The sequence below is a fragment of the Siniperca chuatsi genome, linkage group LG16 (genome assembly GCF_020085105.1).
Source record: "Siniperca chuatsi isolate FFG_IHB_CAS linkage group LG16, ASM2008510v1, whole genome shotgun sequence".
NCBI classification, from domain to species: Eukaryota; Metazoa; Chordata; class Actinopteri; order Centrarchiformes; family Sinipercidae; genus Siniperca; species Siniperca chuatsi.
Window position 1 is genome coordinate 15,167,279 of NC_058057.1, and position 19,939 is coordinate 15,187,217.

The 19,939-nt window shown below is 39.5% G+C and overlaps 1 protein-coding gene and 1 long non-coding RNA gene across 7 annotated transcripts; both read right to left on the bottom strand.

Annotated features, from left to right (window-relative positions):
• Nucleotides 1–205: 205 nt before the first annotated feature.
• snx9b (sorting nexin 9b) lies at nt 206–19,896 on the bottom strand. Of its 6 annotated transcripts, none has more exons than XM_044168502.1 (19): nt 19,758–19,896; nt 17,927–18,013; nt 15,663–15,737; nt 14,489–14,620; nt 11,399–11,476; nt 10,078–10,240; nt 7,495–7,633; nt 6,588–6,672; nt 6,118–6,243; nt 5,853–5,970; nt 5,615–5,745; nt 5,384–5,487; nt 5,140–5,243; nt 4,878–4,955; nt 4,538–4,614; nt 3,355–3,444; nt 2,159–2,273; nt 1,975–2,066; nt 206–1,798 (listed from the first exon to the last, which is right to left on the bottom strand). In XM_044168502.1, the coding sequence occupies exons 1-19, from the start codon at nt 19,767–19,769 to the stop codon at nt 1,751–1,753; spliced, it is 1,854 nt and encodes a 617-aa protein (XP_044024437.1). In that variant the 5' UTR covers nt 19,770–19,896; the 3' UTR covers nt 206–1,750. The 6 variants fall into 6 exon arrangements, with proteins under 6 accessions (XP_044024437.1, XP_044024436.1, XP_044024440.1 ...); XM_044168501.1 differs by having other exon boundaries at nt 6,588–6,675; XM_044168505.1 differs by lacking the exon at nt 11,399–11,476.
• Nucleotides 7,669–10,071, bottom strand: LOC122862810. The gene is made up of 2 exons (XR_006374851.1): nt 9,599–10,071; nt 7,669–9,391 (listed from the first exon to the last, which is right to left on the bottom strand). It is a non-coding gene; the product is annotated as an uncharacterized LOC122862810 (long non-coding RNA).
• Nucleotides 19,897–19,939: the final 43 nt, after the last annotated feature.

Consider the following 19,939-nt stretch of genomic DNA (forward strand, 5'->3'; position numbering starts at 1 on the left):
ACAAGACTGCACAAACACACTCTTTGACCCTTCGCACAGGCTGCCGACTCATTCTCATTCCTATCCATCTCTACGCAAGAATCTGCTCAAGCGAATAAGGGCTTTGCTGTGAGTAAGTCAGAGAGTGTGTAGTGTGTTGTACACTCTGAACCATGCAGAGAACAAGACAAGGTTTCTTTGAAAACACATAACAAAAAAGTCCCAATGAGTACAAATCATTGTTTAATAAATCAAACAGAATTTCTGCTCCTCTTTGAGTTACACTGTATTGCAAATACCTCTATACATAAAATAGTATCTCAATGACAAGAAGCACCTGATAGGTCCGATAGTGTGTGGAGATATATATATATATATATATATATATATATATATATATATATATATATATATATATATAGATATGAATATGAATATTTATGAATATTTTTCATGTATCACGTGATAAGAAAACAGAGTGAACAAGATTAGAGACTGATTGAAAACTGGGTGGTGAAAAGCAAAAGCAAAACTGCATACATGACATAATCAATGACTCCATCCCAAACTCTTACAGTTAACATTGCTGTTACACTTTCATATAAAACACTGTAATCTGGTCAAAAAAGGACACATTCTTTCAGGAGAACTGGGAGAGAGAAATCATGTTTGGCACCGCCTGCAGGGAGGTATTAATTCACTGACTTTTGGCTTTAATCTCTTAAAATAATAAACACCCCAACTTGAGTATCCTTTATCCCACATTTTGTCTTCTCTCCTTAAATGTAAACTACAGTGTCATGGTACGAAGGCTGGGGGGGTAACTACTAAGGCAACCATTTCTATTTTCCTCAAAAGGGCAAAGCACGTGAGCAAGACAGGAAGGAGGTGGAGCTTCCTGTTAGCATTTGAGGAAGTGCAGGATGAAAGGGGGCTAGGGACTGCCAGAAGTGGACATACAGAGAACACACACTCTGCCTTTGCCAACTCTTCCAAGGCTTGGATTCATAACGGGATGCTCCACTACTTTTACAGAAGATGTTAGGACTCTCAAATATTAACAGTACTAATAAGAGGCACAAATAATTAAAATAGGCTCTGATTTGTTGTCAATGCTGCATTCAGAAATCAACTCCACTACTGTCCCTGTTGACAGAGGGGAGGATGGCTTTGGTTTTCGGTGTCAGTACATCACTACATCACTGTGCAGACAATAGTTTTGCAACAAGTGTAAATCCTTTACCATTTTTAACATGGAAAAATGAAGGAAAAACTGCAGTGTATTACTTTAAAATAGGTAGATAAAATGTGAGCACAGGCATGTTGTACAAAACTTAGATTTGTGTCATGTTAGAGAACCTCTGTGGTCATGAATTGCTACATTGCTTGAGTCAAACCCCAAACTGTGACTTGGATTTTACTTCCTGTCGCACAAGTTGCGGACCTTGGACAGAGGAAAGAGTGTGTGTAAATAGTCTGTCTTGTTCTGCTATCATTGCTGGCCCTAAAAAACCCCACAGGTGTCAAAGCCTTTTCAGCTGCTGCACATGCTCATTAACTGTTCATAAACTTCTGAGAACAGCGGACGAGAGTAAAACCACGAGCTGGGACTGTTGGCATGAGCAGTAAAGGAAGAGATGAGGTAAGAGCAAGAGAAAGAGAGAAGTGAAATTTAAATTAAAGGGAGGGAAAAGAATGTAGAATAAGCAAGAATATTTTGGATGTTGAGCTGGTTTAACTCTTCTTGTCTTGTAGTGCGAGACTGTTGCTTTCACATTGTAGTGAACTGACTGTGTGCTTGTCTCAGTTTTGCAGCAATCTGTCAATTCAGAAGAAGAAAAACTCACATTAATACAAATAAAAGCAGAGGGTGGTCATGTGATAGCTTGGTATCTTCAGTATCTAAGCACTATGCAACTGCTCCCCGGGTAATGAGGCAACAAAAAGGACAGACTCCAATTTATAGTGATAGATGGTCGATAAAAATGCCTTTACCGTCTCGTAAAACTTGACTTGCTCTTCCAAGTACAACTGCATGACCCTGTTGTAGTCATAGATACGGTTGCTATGGAAGTGGTTCATCTCAGCTGTAAGAGACAAAGGGGGGAAGACCACTTGAATCCGATATCTAAGAACTACGATAAACTCCACCACTTAAATGTGTGAGTGAGTGTGTTACCTTGTAATGTGTAAGACATGGTGCTGACTCGTTTAGCCATGGTGAGTTTGTCCTGAGGGGTAATTTTATTGGTGGCCACCAGCTTGTCAGCCTCTTTCACCTTGTCTATGGCTGCCTGCAAGAATTAAACAACACAAACAATTAACACCACAAGAGGAGGACAAGAGGACAAGAGTCCTCAGTTACATTGTATGAAGACAAAAGACGACTGAACTTATCTGTATACAGAAGGTGAAGGAATTTAAAAAGAAGCTAAATGAAAACCTGATATAAGAGTTGTTGACTATATTTTGTCTCTTCTGGACTGTGTTGCACCAGCTTTTCATAAATCTTTTAGTTCTTAGCAACTGCTAGCTAGTTTCTAAACTAGTGATTTACTGAATTGAGTTGCACTATTAAGACTTCAGGATTGTCTTCATGAAAGCTAGTACAGACTTTAAAACTGTCTAAATTGGCTGCTAGGAAACATCTGTAGTGCTGTCCAATCAAAAGGAATCAACTATGTAAACAGGAAGTCACTGTAGCATTATTAGTTGTAACATGACTTCCTAATATATCAGTTTTATGGGAAAAACAATATATTAAACTTAACTGCCAATGATTCGTAAATGTAGGTATGACATTTTTTATTTATATATGCATACAGAGAAATATATGCGTTTCATAGTTAGTATTGTCTGATTCTGCTAACCTAACAGATAGGATTTTGTATATTGTTAATGTTATGAAATGTCATTGAAAATCTTTAGTTTACATTATTATTAAATAGCATTTTATTCAAGTGTCATATGTCGATCATGCCCAATTACCTTTTTTACTTTTTTTTTTTTAAATAATCGCATAATCTACAGGGGTCTTATATAAGCAACTTAATGTTGCTTTGCAAATTGAGTTAGCTACGTAACAGTGACACCTGACAGTTACTGAGTGGAAATATTTAGTAACAACTAATTTCGATGTAATGTTTGTGTTGTGCGATCCCTTTTAAATTTTGTGATGCGTAAATCTCCACTTAGTAAAAACTTATTATAACTACGCTAAGCTTGAACTTAACAGCTGGTGCAACCACATCTTGCTGCAGAGCCAGTTGCCCCTTGAAGGAACTGCTCTTAAAACTTAAGTTTAGGGTACATAAATGAGACATCCCATTAAATTTGTTTTCTAATACACCTTTGTGTTTCTATTTCCCGATATACCTTATGGACTCCAATGGTGTCTGGGAAGCATCCCAGAAGACCTTTATATTCATTGTTGGTCTCCATGACGAAGTGAAGGTCTTTCTTGGGCTGAAAAGGGAGCAAACACAGAGACAAAAAATATAAATGTAACCTAAAATTGGAACAAAGTTAAATCCAAAACAGGAAATAACACTGAGATCTGAAAGTGATAAGAAAGAATATGGGGAAACATTACGTCAGAGGAGTAACTTCTCAAAAGTATAATTTTAACACAACAGCCTAACTGAAACACAAAAAAGGGTGATTCAAGTTTATAATAGTGCAGATTCTCATTAAGACACTATGGATTCAGCTGAGACTTGCTGCAGTACTACAAACAACAGGTAGAGTAATTGAAGAGGCAATAATATTTAGCTGATATATCCACTTATCCTGCAGTACATCTAGCTATATGTATATACAATTTAACACCTACATTCTTTCTTTATCCTTGAATTTATCAAGGGAAAGCTGTATGCAGCCTCCACAGGTTAATGCAAAAGATACATTGCATTGTTTTAGACTTTTGGCTCTTAAGATGAATCCATGTGCAGACAATGGCTTTCACCATTACTATCACAGGCATAGCTAACCTAAAGCCAACAATTCTACAGGAGCACTGAGACAAGTAAGTGTCTGGAGCAGCACAAGCTTACCAGATGAATCCTCCCTCTGGAAGCTGCTGGGACATTAAAAAAAGGCCCAAGATTTTATTACACACCAAACTGATCAGACTACACAGAACGGTCAGAAAAGCCACATTCAAATAGTAGGTCTAAACAAGATTTAGGAAATACTAGAGATAAGTTTTGTCGTGGCTTCTTCCTTTACAGATACAGACTTCACGAGCAGGATGCTGGGTTAAAGGATTAAAATGCAACTCCACAACTAGGATGTCACTGACTGCAAGCAGGAAATGTTCACAGACATTCTGAGATACTGAGATTATTGATAGAGTTAACACACAACAATGCGGTTGATAAAACAGGTCTAAAATAAACTCAAAGACCTTTGAGAAAACAGAAGAGAAAACCTTGAAGTTCTGCTCCACTGCCTGTTTGTGAAGGACAACAAGTGCAGTGCATCCAACACCCCTGCCAGGACATTTGTTGAATTTTAAGGCAGTGATATTACAGTAGGTTACAACAGGCATAGCACCTACCTGTTCTGCCACCATCTGAGCTATCTCCTCATATGTCTTGCCTGCTGCTGTCATGGCATCAGTCAGTGTTGACTCGCCTAAAGCAGGAAAGGGTTTAAAATATGTCATCTCCGTGTTTCTTAACAGTATCTGTATGCCAATTTGTTTCAAGACAGATTTCCACATAATGAATGACTGCATAGCAAATTGCATCTATTACCATTACAATGACTACATTTGTTGATTACAGCAATCTTTTGAAGGTGTAAACAAAGACACAACTAGCACGTGGCTGCACCTGGGAAAATGGCTTACTCACTCAAAACAACATTTGATTTCATATTTGTATTCGTTGTTGTACCTTGGTATCCACTGCTGGTGAAGACAGAGGAGAGGTTTTGGAAGGCTTTGCCGATTCTCTGGTACTCTTTTGGCAAAGCTGTGGAGGGGAATAAATGAGACATGAACAGAGACAGACACACTGTGAATGAATTTTTCTTGAGTTGTCAAAATACTCAACATAATAAACCAATATTTACATAAACAGTAATTACAGCACAAAGTGCAGGTGTGGCCTGCATGGGGTAAAACAGTTATTAAGCTTCAGTGCGGTGTGTACGTACGGCCTGTACATCTCTTCCAGTGCTCGTGGCCCACTGTGAGGATTTCCTTTACCCCGTCATCCATGGCTTTGGTAAACCTGCTGAACTGCTCGCATTTCTGTTCCCTGTGGATGAGGGACACATTTTACATGCAATAAACCATAAGCAGGTGATCATACAGTCAGCCACAAAATTAATGTTGGTTCTTTTTGAGCCAGGTTTTTCTATTTGCAGTGGTTTTAGAGTAAAGTTTGATTTAACTCACACTTCCACAGGATCCAGGTCCGGAGCTTCAGGCTCTATCGTGGAGAAGATCATCACTCCCACCGTCTCATCTTTCTCTGCTTTTCTCTTCCCCATCTTCCAGTCCTATACCAATGAATCGCTCATTTTAATTAACAACAAAAGCAGGACCTTTCAATCATTCATTAATTAATACAATATTAAAAGCACAAATAATTCAAAAGCTGAAGGGAGAAGTGGAGGAATAGCACACCTTCTCATCCTTGTAGGTGAGGAAAATCTGGAATACTTCACTGCTGGAAACAACTGGGTGCCTGCACATCCTGGTCATCCAGCCCTGCAACCGCTCCATACGCATCTTAATAAACTCTTCCTCAAATCGCCCTGGAACGATCGAGAGGATGCAATGAAAATATTTCATTTTCACGTTGTCATCAGCATTGTTTATCTTTTTTGTGTCTTACATCTGTTGGTCAGAGTCAGACACTTACCTGTCACCTGCTTGTCTGGCAAAGAGGGGATGGGGATGGCTGACCCGAATTTGTCTAGCAGCCTCTCATACAGCCAATCAAAGTGCTTGTATCTATGATTGACTGGTCGGTTTGTTGTCTGAAAAAAAAAAAATAATAATAATAATAATAATGATTATGGAAAATGGAATATATTTTTAGATGGTGTACTTGCAGTAATTTGGTGTTGGCCAGTGTCTAAACTCCAGATTAAAAATACAGTTTGAAAATGCCACCAGATACTTACGCTGGGTGTGATTTGGTACTCGATGTAGCTCTTGAGGCCGTACATCTTTGAGCCTTTCTTGGGATCAGCCACAACACAGTCTAGCTGAGTTTCTGGGTAAGACCACACTGGACCGACTTCTCCCACCTGAGCATAAAACATAAGGTTTAGAAACCTGCTACTCTGCATTTTATGCCATTCAAACATGTTCACACACAAAGAAGAAACCATGTCAAACCATGCTGTAATACTACTCAACATACTGTAGGAACATCTATTACTTGTCAAGTAGATTATTGCAGTAACAAAAACTGTATCTATTGGTAAATGTGCTCGTGACAAATTTTTTGTTTCTTGTGTTATGATATAGCACACTATATTTAGTTCAGTCAGGTAGGTTCAATTACTGCATCACAACCACTGACATAACAAGTTATAACATCTGATGATGTACTGTAAACAATTTGTATGGATATTTAGAGGTAACCTACATAGATTGGTAGCTTCTGACTGCCCTTAGCAAACTGCTTGCATAAGAGGTAGAGCTCTGGACCAGACTTGGAGAACCCAGGAAACCTGCTCAAAGAGAAAGAGAAGTTTGAAAAATGATGGTCCTGACCACTCTCTTTAACTCTTCCACCCTCAGAGTCAGAGGACTTTTTAATGTTGCTAGAGGCAGCTTTCTGTTGGCCAAAACAGGTTTGTGCTTGTGGCCATTATTATGTCAACCACAACTACCAAATTACTTCATCATCATCATAATCATGCATCATTGCTATGTAAGGTGATTCACATTCCTGCCAATGGTTTCACACTATTCACACTGATGTACAGGCGGTGGTAACATGCCAAGATATGCAGCAATGCGGCAACAAATGCAGGGAAGAAGAAGACTGCATGCAAGTAAACATGAATGTAAACAATGCAGGTTTCAAACGTTTAAGAAAATCAGCTTTGCAAAATGTTTTATGGGAAAGGAAATGCATTCACCACATTTGTTAGACCTCAATGAAACAAAACAGTACGCTTTTGTGAGTAATTAGCTTTTAAGTATGGCTTGGTCCAAATAATGAGAATTCAACATGTTGTACATTCAACATGTTGAAATTCTGGGAGTAACAGTTTATTCCTGGAAGCAATAAACCAAACTCTAAAAGGCTGAGCACATTTCAGCTAAAGCACATTGTGCAGCGCCAACTCAGATCAGCTTAATCTAGTTACTATTTGTAATAGTTTAAATCACAATATTTTTTGCAATTGTTCTTGTCAGACACAGTGATGTGCTGTATTGTACCCAGTATTGACAAAGATTTTAGAACCATCAACACTGTTCTGCTGCTGCTTCATTTTTCTATAAACCTCTAGAATTCAAAGTCTTACTGCCTTATTCAGTCTTACTTGTTGAGGGAGATTTTCATTGTAGATGCATGAGCTCCTCCTCTCTGTATTGCTCCACTGTCTCCAGATTCTGACTCGCCGTAACCTCCAGTGGACTTCATGTCATCCCACTCATCATCCCACTCATCATCCTCTGCTCCTGAGGGCAGATACATGATAAAACACATGGTTGTGTTTTAAATCACAGGCACAGAAAGTACATATTCTGTGTTCAACAACCTACTGTACAACATGTAAATGTATGTAATGTGTTAAATGGAAGCAAACTACAAGAGTTAAGTGAAAATTCACAGCTGCTGGGAAAAATTAACTGATACATAAAGCAGTTATATTAATTAAATACTAGCAAGGATGGACATTAAAATGATTTTAGCAGTTCTGTTGATAAACCAGTTAAGTGTTTCCATTATCGATCATTACTGTTGTGTTGGATAAAGAGACAACTACATGTTGTAGCATGAGCCAGACTAATATTATCTAAAGTGGATGAAATTATCAAATATTTCAATGTGATTTCAAAATTTCTTAATTTAGGGTTTCTTATTCTGATTTCATAAGTAGAAAAATGCTCTGCTAAGCCTTAGTCTGTGGTCCTAAACATTAGATTAGAAAGAGATTTTTCCAGAGGTAACAGATGTAGTTGCACTAGCTTGAGGGCATGCAGCACTCGCCTATAAGCTATTAGAAACATTGCATTTCTGTAATTTAATGACATGCATCGCCAACAAGTGTGTAAGCATATACACAACATTTCCACCTTTGCTTGAAACAAATAAGTTGCAAATTTTGCACTTTGCCTTTGTTGTACTGTATGGTTAAGTGTGTTCAAGGATTCGAACAACATTTCCGTTCTGCCATAGCTCAAGTTTCCTATGAAAACAGAGAACATGCACCCTGGTGTGAAATCATTTCTTGCATCTGCAAGTACAGCTACAGAGAGGAGCTAAAGGACAGAGAGTGTGATTAAGACACTGTGGTGCTAGGCAGATCTCTGAATTAGGTCTCAAGCAATTATTGAAAATATTTCCACACATACACAGTTTGTTAAGGCAAGTTAAGAAATCTGCAGGAAGTGCTGCATTACATCTGCCCTACAAAGCCAAGATGCAACAACATATTTGGTCACACGGTTAACACCAGAATCAGATTTTGTTTTCCATATAAAATATTATTATGCCATAGAAACACATAATTTCAGAAAAAACAGCATGTAAAGTTTGCAAAACTACACAAAAAAAAAAAACATTAAGTTAAAGCTAGCTGGTGCGATAGCTAGCCTTAGCTAAAGCTACATTTAACTAAATTTAACTAAAACTAAGTTAAAATAACAGTCCTGCTAAAAGATTACTAGCCTAGCTTAGCAGAGCTGTAACTTCCATCTGAGGCCATGACCCCCTAAATGTTTTTTCCTGCACCCTTAAAATTGTCTAAAAAGAGTGTAAAATAATTAAATTTACAATTTATCCATTGTTACAAAGTTTGGCTAACCAGCCTAACAACTTTAAAAAACCCTTTTCTAAAGTTCATTCTGTCTTAAGTTACTGCTCTCAGACATGCTGAGACTTAACTCAAACTCAAGATGAAACTCTCCTCATTAACTATAACAAAAGTCTGAAAGATATCAATGTGTTCACATTGTGATTATGACTCAGTCAGAGGTCAGTCGCTACTGGCACTTTCCTACGTAAAAGTTAATATAGGGTTAATATCAAGATACAAACTGAATGCCTCACCCACATGCTTTTAAGAATGTAAATCATTTCCTAAAACTATTTGCTGGAAACTCTCTTCATGAGTACTTATTGCCAATCCACACACACAAAAAAAGGAAAAAGCTTCTACTAGGTGATGCACGGGATACCTGTGTAATCGATAAGGTAAGGATACGGGTAGATGTCTGCGTATGTTTGGCAAGAGAGAAAGAAAGGAAAAGTGTGTTAATTTCTTCTCCTTGCCATTTATTCCCCCAGTTCTCTTTTTACAATAATAACTGGAGAGTTTAAAAAACAGGTCAAGTAATTTGTCCTTCTGAGTCATGCATGAGGCTAACTTTTCCATAGTCTGGCAAAAACAAAATCATGACTTGATTGTCCTGTCCACATACTGGAGCATCTGTGTGGAGGGACTGGCCAGAGACAGGCGACTGAGCAGAACCACATCTGGAAGTTCAAGTCACTCCAAATCTGTAAAGACCTGGGTGAAATAATATTTGCAAATAATAAATACTGGATCAAACTACATGGAGTTCCAGATTAGAGGGTTTACTTTATATTCTCAATGTAATTCACTTTGTATCAGGTTAAGTTGAAGGACTGGAAACAGTATTCTGCCCTGAGTACAAAGAATATTCTTTCTTATGTTGTTCTATGATGCAAACCCTGGTACTCCAAGAAAGTTGATTTTAAGTATTATTTTCCAGGACTACTTGACCTGTATTCCACTCTGTGAAACATGGGTTTAATTATCTTCCTGGTGAACATAAAATGTTTGTTTCTTCAAGATTAAAAAATAAGGGGAAAAGTGATACTGACACATTATGTTTCCGACATCAACCATGGTTGCTAACTGAAAAGCTGTTCTTACCTGGGCCCTGGTAAGCCTGAGGGTGGCCGTGTGATACGGAGCCCCAGGGGTCAGCAGCACTCTTCCCAGTCTGGGTGCCCTCTGGATTGGACGCCCAGTTGTTGTTGGAGCCCCCCGAGGGGTCAGCGTTCCACACAGACCAGGGATCATTACCGTTACTAGCCTGGAAGAGACAGAGGGAGGAAATGTGAGGGACGAAAGAAGCAGAGAAATGACAGATCATGTATGGAGAGGGAGAGGAGAGAGAGAGAAAACACAGAGTAGAGTCCAGTCTAGTTTGGAGTCTGTTTAATGAGAAGCTGACAGGAGTCTTAAACAACATGATGCAGACTTGGCCTCTAACAGGGAATTTGGTAAGGTAATCAACTTGACTGTGGCAGTGTAGTTTGTAAATGCTGCTTAACATATGCAGTAACTACAAATATAAAAAAACAAAACAAAAACACACACACACACACAATGCTGCATATTTGAAAAAAGACACATGCTTACAATGATGAATGTGCACGCTCACACTACCATTCTCAAGTCAATACACACACATTTTTTTTTACAGTACTTACAAGCTGAAAATGCAACTATATGCCATGCTTGCAAGGCAGACTTTCTGTTTAGACGACTATGAAAACTTGTGGGCATGGGCATGCATTAGAGTGTATGTGTGCCTTTCGTAGGTTGCAGTTAGCTTAACGCTAACCAAGTACTGAGCTGCCTAAAGACTGAACTAGTCCAGGGTCACTTAATACACCACATAATGCACATAGACATGCAGAAGAGTATTGGAAATGAACCAGTGGTTTCACAAAAAAATGCTACAATGACATCGACACGAGGAACAACATTCCAACAGTGCTTTCTAGATTTAGCAGCACCTTTACTGTATATAAATAGAACATTTTATACACACATTTTAACAGTTATTCAAAATGGCATTGGAAAAATTTGGAAGATTATGAGATTCTGATCATCATCTGGAGTAAATGTTGGGGTTCTGGTCTGATAATTCGTCAGTGTGATTAGTCAATTATAGGTGAGATACAACGATCATTGACTCTGACCTTTAAGCTTTTAAAGTTTCACTGTGCTGATTCATACAACTTGAGATAAAGGATGTGGGAATCGATTGGTGATGTGGGAGTGTGAATGTGTGCACATGTGCTGTAGTGAACGGAGAGGGTGAGCTCATGCTTTCTGCAGGCAGTAGGAGTAGGATGGGGAATTTGCCAAAGCAGACCAATCAGAGAGGAGGGGGCTTGGGGAGAATGGGTGAGGGTGGATTTCATGCCACTGGCCTCATCCACCACCCCCAAGTGGCGGTTACCTCATCAGGGGACGAAAGGTAGGGGGAAACTGGGGTGTCGGGGGTGTCCGGCTGGGGACTTAAGCCCCCAGCATCCACCTTGAGGGGGAAAAGAAGGTGACATCATCACACAGCGCCAGCAGTGAAGGTTTACACTCAGCAGGGAATGGGTTAAAGTGATGCTGGATACAGATGTGCTTGTGTGTGTGAGTGGGTAAAGAGAGGGAGAGAGAGAGAGCATGAGGGATAATGGCTGACACATTTCCTTCCTTGACTCAACCACTTACTGTGCCCAAATTTCTACTGATCCAGCAGTACACTCATATTTGTAGAACTGCTAACGACAAAAGATTTCACTGAACTTATTTCCTCTTGGTTGTGTTTTACTAAAGCTAAAACCTGTGTCAGTTATAAATGACATGACCACGATGAATATCTTCCACAGCAGCTGCTCTCACTTCTGCATCTCTGGGGTACACACACGCTGAACGAACATCAGTAATCACAGTCATCACTCACTTCTGCTTTTTTGTCAACGTCACCCCATCATACACTTACTGACTTCCCACACCTAAACTCTCAGAAATAAACAACAGAGCCATGACACGTCTAGCACTCACAATAGCAAATGACACTGATCACCCCCTCAATCGTCACTTCACATTACTGACATCTGGACGGAGATACGTGACCTTAAAAATGCAGGAGTTTTGTCCCCTCTGCCATTGCAGCATTGAACAAACTGCCTCGCTGGCAGTATCCGGAAAGTATTCACAGCGCTTCACTTTTTCCACATTTTGTTATGTTTCAGCCTTATTCCAAACCAGATTAAATTCATTATTTTCCTCAAAATTCTACAAACAATACCCCATAACGACAACGTGAAAGAAGTTTGTTTGAAATCAAATTACAAATTTAAAAAAAAAAAATATTATAAAAACATAAAATAAAAAAATCACACGTACATAAGTATTCGCAGCCTTTGCTCAATAATTTGTTGAAGCACCTTTGGCACCACTTACAGCCTCAAGTCTTTGAGTATGATGCTACAAGCTTGGCACACCTATTTGTGGGCAGTTTCTCTCATTCTTCTTTGCAGGACCTCTCAAGCTCCATCAGGTTGGATGGGGAGCGTCAGTGCACAGCCATTTTCAGATCTCTCCAGAGATGTCCAATCGGGTTCAAGTCTGGGTCACTCAAGGACATTCACAGAGTTCCTGTAGCCACTCCTTTGTTATCTTGGCTGTGTGCTTAGGGTCGTTGTCCTGTTGGAAGATGAACCTTTACCCCAGTATGAGGTCCAGAGCGCTCTGGAGCAGGTTTTCATCAAGGATGTCTCTGTACATTGCTGCATTCATCTTTCCTGCCGCTGAAAAACATCCCCACAGCATGATGCTGCCACCACCATGCTTCACTGTAGGGATGGTATTGGCCAGGTGACGAGCGGTTCCTGGTGTCCTCCAGACATGACGCTTGCCATTCAGGCCAAAGAGTTCAATCTTTGTTTCATCAGACCAGAGAATTTTGTTTCTCATGGTCTGAGAGTCCTTCAGGTGCCTTTTGGCAAACTCCAGGCGGGCTGTCATGTTCCTTTTACTGAGGAGGGGTTTCCGTCTGGCCACTCTACCATACAGGCCTGATTGGTGGAGTGCTGCAGAGATGGTTGTTCTTCTGAAAGGTTCTCCTCTCTCCACAGAGAAACGCTGGAGCTCTGTCAGAGTGACCATCGGGTTCTTGGTCACCTCCCTGACTAAGGCCCTTCTCCCCCGATCGCTCAATTTGGCCGGGCGGCCAGCTCTAGGAAGAGTCCTGGTGGTTCCAAACTTCTTCCATTTACGGATGATGGAGGCCACTGTGCTCATTGGGACCTTCAATGCTGCAGACATTTTTCTGTACCCTTCCCCAGATCTGTGCCTCGATACAATCCTGTCTCGGAGGTCTACAGACAATTCCTTGGACTTGATGCCTTGGTTTGTGCTCTGACGTGCACTGTTAACTGTGGGACCTTATATAGACAGGTCTGTGCCTTTCCAAATCATGTCCAATCAACTGAAGTTACCACAGGTGGACTCCAGTCAAGTTGTAGAAACATCTCAAGTATGATCAGTGGAAACAGGATGCACCTGAGCTCAATTTTGAGTAACATGGCAAAGGCTGCGAATACTTATGTACATGTGATTTTTTTCGTGTTTTATTTGTAATAAATTTGCAATATTGTTTGTAGAATTTTGAGGAAAACAATGAATTTAATCCATTTTGGAAAAAGTGAAGCGCTGTGAATACTTTCTGGATGCACTGTATATGAATGTATTTATAGGGACTCTATGTATTGTCTTTATCTGTATATTACTGAGTTTATATCTGTGTGTTTCCTCTGGGACAATAAAGTCTTAATCTACATGGGAACATGGCAGGTGCACTGTGCATGGCACTATTGTAGGTATTTATGCCTACTTAAGTATACCCATGCCTTCATTAGGTGAGTGCAGTGTTTCCCATTAATTAGCTACTGTAGCAGCCCATATAATTTGTCCCGCAACAGAACCGAAAATATTTTTATACTTCTCATAATAACATATAAGATCTTTAAAGTTGTGTTTTGTGCCATTGCTTCAGCAAAGCATCTCTCACTCAGTCAGCCCCCCCCCGCTTTACGCACACACACTCACACAAACACTGACTGTGCCCTCCCCATCCAGTATCTTTTATATTTTCTAAAAAAGAAACCTGTTCCACACAGGTAACCACTTCTGCTTCATTTCTTTAATGGCTCAAATGTATGCTCTAGTCAATTTTGTGTTTTGATCATTTGTAAACTGCGTTAAACTCTGTCTCGTTTGCATTGCTTTGTGGGTGTGACTTTTTTGACATGTCATCACCATTCATATTTATACAACCAATGTGTTTATGATTAAATTGTTTACTAGAGCACAAAATTGTTTATGAGAGGACAGAGTTCTTCATAGATCTAGTACAACAGATTTATGCATTTAACTTTAAAATGTACAAAATTTTCTTCAGGAGGAGCATGACCCCGGACCTCTCTACAGGGTCCAAGGTCCACCCACCACAGTCTCACAAAATCCTGTGGGAAACACTGGAGTGCATTACCTGGTTTTGTGCAGGTACTGATGGGGGAGCATAGGCATCAAAGATGGACAGGTCCGGAGATGCAACATTTCCTACACTTGGAGTAGGCGCAGTGGTTCCTGCTCCTGGGAGCGATGGAAATGGCTTACCGAACTATAGATGAAAGACAGAGGGAGAGACAGAAAATAGTCCCATTAGGAGAACAAATCCAGATATATGTGATTTAATGACTTTTAAAGGTACATTCTTCTGTAGTAATGTGATCATGTCTCCTTGGTATTCCCTGGCTTTGCAAACTGGGTTTTTAACTTTCTCTATTTATCCAAAGTGTGATAGCACTGGCTGGTGATACTTAAATTTACACATTTAAATTTGCTTTACGATTTGTCAATATGAAGATACATGCTTCTGGCTATGTTTGTAGTTCAACATCCTTTTGTTTTTGCAGATCTTATTTTTACCAGTAGAGTGCACTAAAATAGAAAGTAGTTGCTTGAGAAACAGGCTGCGTCCTGATGTTTTTCATTAGATATTACATAAGCTACAAGTGCAGTTGTCATCAGTGCCGTATTAAGATTTTGAAACAAAATCAAAAACAGTCTGGGGGCAGCTGGGGAGGTAACTTAAGGTTAGACAAACACAGACACATCCACATGAGCTTGTTTTCTAAGTAAAGCAGATGGATAATAGCAGCCTCTCTCTTGTATACACAGACACTACATTGTTAGATGTGTTGTTTACAGTGAGGCTTAATTGTTAAACAGACTTCACAGACTTTTAATCAAACTCTCTCTGTGCCTCCTCCTGAATATCTTCAGAGTGAATCATATCCTCATGATGAAGTCAGAGTTACTGGATCAAACTGGACACACACACAAGCACCTAAATCAGCAAAACCCTGAAAGAGGCACATCCTGTTGTGATTTTAGTTTAGGCAAGAGACAGTACCACAGTCTGCAGTCAATGCAGAAGCATATCCTTGTCTATAATGACATCTAACTGATAGAGGCATTAGGAGGTTGAAATGTTAAATATTTAGTTATACTGTATATAGAAGGTACATATTTTGCAATCCAAAACATGAGAGCAGATGGCTTTGCGGCTTAGGTAAAGTTAACTTATTTGAAATACTGTGCCAGATGTAAGATGTCTGTGGTGAAATCACCACCATACACTAAGTGACTGTCTGTCTTACCTCGATGTAGTCTTCTGGCACCAGTCCAACATCCCCTCTTGAGTTCTGTGCTTCAATCCAGCCGCCTCCAATATTCTGAAATAGAGTGAGAAATAAACATGTTAGCGTAAATGACTGGCTCAAGCCAGCAGAGAGTAGGTGCATACACACAAAAGACTACTGGGGGGAATCACATTAAAAGGTAATCTGAGAATGTGTTTAAGTGCATTGTAGTAACCCAATTACTCCAAAACCCACATTTACATGCAGCTGGTCAGTAATCAGATTTCTCCTCTTGTTTCTACAGTATTTTTGAATGATGCTGCAGCCTAAAAGTTTTTGGAGCATTTGGATGATAGTGAGAGGACAGTAAAAATGAGAGAGCAAACCCTGTTTTGTTGTTGTGCACACAATTCTATTAGTCATCAATGGAAACCAACTTAAATTGATTTATTTATTTCAGTTTCAGTTCAAGTCATGCTAAAGCCTCATTTCCACTGCATGGTACGCCTCAACTCGACTCACTTTTGGTACCAGGTACTTTTCTCAATTTCGTTTTCCACTACAGATAGTACCCCCTCAGTATAGGCAGGATTCTTAGCTGATCGTCACAGCGACGCAGAGTGAAAATGCTGTGACATCATCTTTCAGACAGCATGCCTTGTCACTTTCTGCGAGACATACTGAACAACCTCCAAAAACATAGTATCACATAGCCAGTACTTGCTAGGCGTTTATTATGCAAATGTGGGCCTTGGTTACGTAACTAAAGTACGGATCAAGAGGCAGGATTTCCAATAAGGCATTTTCAGGCACAGGTCAGGTTGGGCTTTGTGACTTTTCAGACCTTTTACATGCACAAAAATGCTATACGGCACAATAACTGGCAGGGAAAACCTGGAAAAGCCTAATATGGCCTCTTTAAATCTAGGTTGAGTGAATAAAAAATATTGCGGTAGCTGTTGACGGTAGTGATGTCCTGTGTCACGCAAATGACAATTCTAGTGACGATTCTCTCTGACCAATCAGTGGTCTGTAGTGATCTTTTAGTATCGGCTCAGCTTGCTTGGAACCTCGACCAAGGTGATACCAAAAAAAGTACCAGGTACCAGCTACTATCCACAACTTTTGCCAATGGAAAACCAAAAAAAGAACGGCTCCAAGCGAGTTGAGTTGAGCTATGCCATGCAGTGGAAATCATTAATTTTGATGAAAAGACACATTGCTAGGAGTGATGACGTTAACTTTGATCATGTTGCTCTGCTGCCACAGCAATACTTACTAATGCTGTGTGAAGTATTTGACATGCACATGCATTTGTGCAGAAATCCTGGAGAACTCAGGTTTCTCCTGAAAATGTTACTGTAACTGTGTTTATCTTAATTCGTTATTGCAATTAAGGAAACCAGGTTTACCATTTACATGTCCTTTAAGAATTCAGGTTAGAGGAAAAAGGTGGCAATAACCAGGTTACCCAAGTATCTGTACACACACTAAAGGACAACTCCCAGGACAAATTCCTCCACAGTCAGTTTATTTAGTGAAGAAAAAAAAAGATTCTGTTTTCCTTATACAGTAGCTCCTGATTTGCTTAAGACTGACTTTGATTAGAAAACTATGTAGGTCAGCACACAGTGAGTGACCTTTGAACTGTTGGCAACTTCCTGTAATGACATCATGTTTGCTCCCTCTCTGTTTTCCCTTTTGTCCTTCCTTCCTCTGTACGTGTTTTTGACAGTCATTGCTTATAGACACCCTCAGATCATGTGAGTTGGGCCTTTTTAGGACTGTTGGTTTTCAATAGTAATGTTACAGAAGAGTCATGTGAACAGTTAAAATTTGAGGCTACAACAAGTTATTGTGGTTAACTAATACTAGACTTTTAGGCAGGAAATATCACCACTTAAAAAGTTACTTACTGAAAAATAATTTAAAAAATAAATAAACTTCATAGTATAAGCCGCCAAATTTTGAATTTAATTAAACTTTTGTAAACTTTCTTCCTCTTCCACAGTGTCAGTGGTGACGATGCAAACAACTTCGATCCAAATACATATTTTACATGATGTACACAAAACAGGAACCACCAACAAAATCACAGACATTAAAAAGCTGAATAAAAAGCTAGCAAAACCTAAATTAAGTACATGTGAACTGGAACTGAACTGAAAATAAAATTTGGAAATCAAAAAAAAGACAACGGCAGTAGGTAGAGGGATCCTGCACCCAGTGTCCACTGGGTAGAGGGGAGATAGGGAGAGGAAGGAGTGCTGGTATCGATTTACCTGATTGGTGATCGTGACTGTCTCGCCTTCTTTCACTGTCAGCTCGTTGTTTCCAGGCTCAGCAGTGAAGTCATATAAAACTTGTGCCTGAAGACAATCAAGAAAAAACATATAAGGCTTACTGCATGTTTGATTTGACACTTTTATGAAGACCGCACATGAACATATACTTGCACGTGTATGTGCATGTGCATGAACACACATATAGCAACACACCCAATAGCACCCTTAGTATTCTAACTCTTGTGGAGAATTAGGGCACTGTGAAACACGCTAAACTAGTTTTTCTGGGCATATTATGCTGACTCTAAACTAGGCACCAGTATCAACCAAAAACAAGGCCAAAACCATCACGTTACCTGGTTCAGTTTAATACAGGAGCCTGCAGTTCTTCTCATACTGACCACATCTACTGATCTGCCCTTCCCCCTTAGCCCCGGATATGCACACACACATACAAACAAACAATATATGTAACAATGAGTGTAAAAACTATGGCTGATTTTCAGGCCTACCCACCCATTTTCATAAGTTTGACTATCCAAATTCACTTGGATTGCCAATTCTTATCCAAACTAAAAAGTCAACATAGCATGTGTCAGCATAGCATCAAAACAGTATCTAATTCACAGTGCGTGACTATCTAACTAACTTGTTCATTAACCACTGACATGGAATGTGTTTGCTCTTCCCTGAACAGAGATCTATTTTAGTGTCAGCCTGCCACCTCCCTGGAGGCAAGGAAGCTGGATGATGTTTTTAAACAGAAGCTGCATGAGAGAAAAAGTCATGAATGTTTCTGGCCACTTTGCTGGCTCAGTTATTATTTTTATGTAGTGAAAGCACTTTGTTACTGTTTTGAAGTCTGCTTGGGCCAAGGATGATCTAGACCCTGTTATTTAAATTTAAAGTCCCCCTCGATTCAAAAGGGTGTTTTACTTATTGTTACTTCACTTGGATGTTTGACCTTTGAAAGCTTGACACTAGAAAGCAGTTTTCACATTCATCTGCAGAAGGGGGGGGGGTTCCTCTGTGCTCACCATAAATATTACTTTGACACATGTACCAACAAAGCATGATTGATGATAGTTTGGAAGCCAATCGAAATTAACAACATTTGCATATTCATATATTCTGTGTTTTGATTGAGAATGAGAAGAAGTGAGAGGGTTTTTTTTGTGGAAAAACCATCAAACAAAAAAAAACTACAAATACAAAATTGTAATCAAAATATGCCTCAGATCCACCCACCTATTTCCTGTTATTATAATAGTAATACTCATAGGCTGCTCATACTATAAATACCAACAGTAACTCAAATGATTGTGTTAATAATACTAAAAATAACTGTACTAATGATGATTATACACTGTAGTCTCTGACGAAGATTAACAATAATCACTCTCACACACTGTACTGAATGAACAAAAAGCCATACACACGCCAAAGACTACATTTCCCAGAATTCCACGGATCTAGAAATGACCCGCACTTGAAAGGTAGTGAAATGTCACAAGACACTTTTTTTAATGAGACGCATTTTCCATTTCGTTTCACATTTACCGCATACAAATGTATTGTAAGCGTCCATTACACGCTTCTAAACTAGCGTACTGAAATGTTTTTGATTCTTAATATGTAGCTTATCGAGTGAAGTGTTCACTGTAGACCTAATGTGAGAAACTGTAACTCTGTGCTCCTACAAGTCCATAGCCCGCATTTGTCGTAAAAAAAAAAAAAAAAAAAAAAAAAAACTACTGTCAGGGGAAACTGGAGGAGTCAATACAGCCGGGTTGACATTTAAACACCCTAGAAAAGTTGCCAGACTTACCTTTAGCGCCATTGTCGAAGCATAGATCAATCATTACAAAAACAGGCCCCGCAGTTTTCAGGATTTCCAATCCTCAGCTGGACATTTGCACCCGCTGCTTTTCAACTAAAAGCGAAGAAAACACGATAATTTCTCCCGGTGGAGAGCTGCCGCACCACAGACCTTAACACATTACGAAAAAT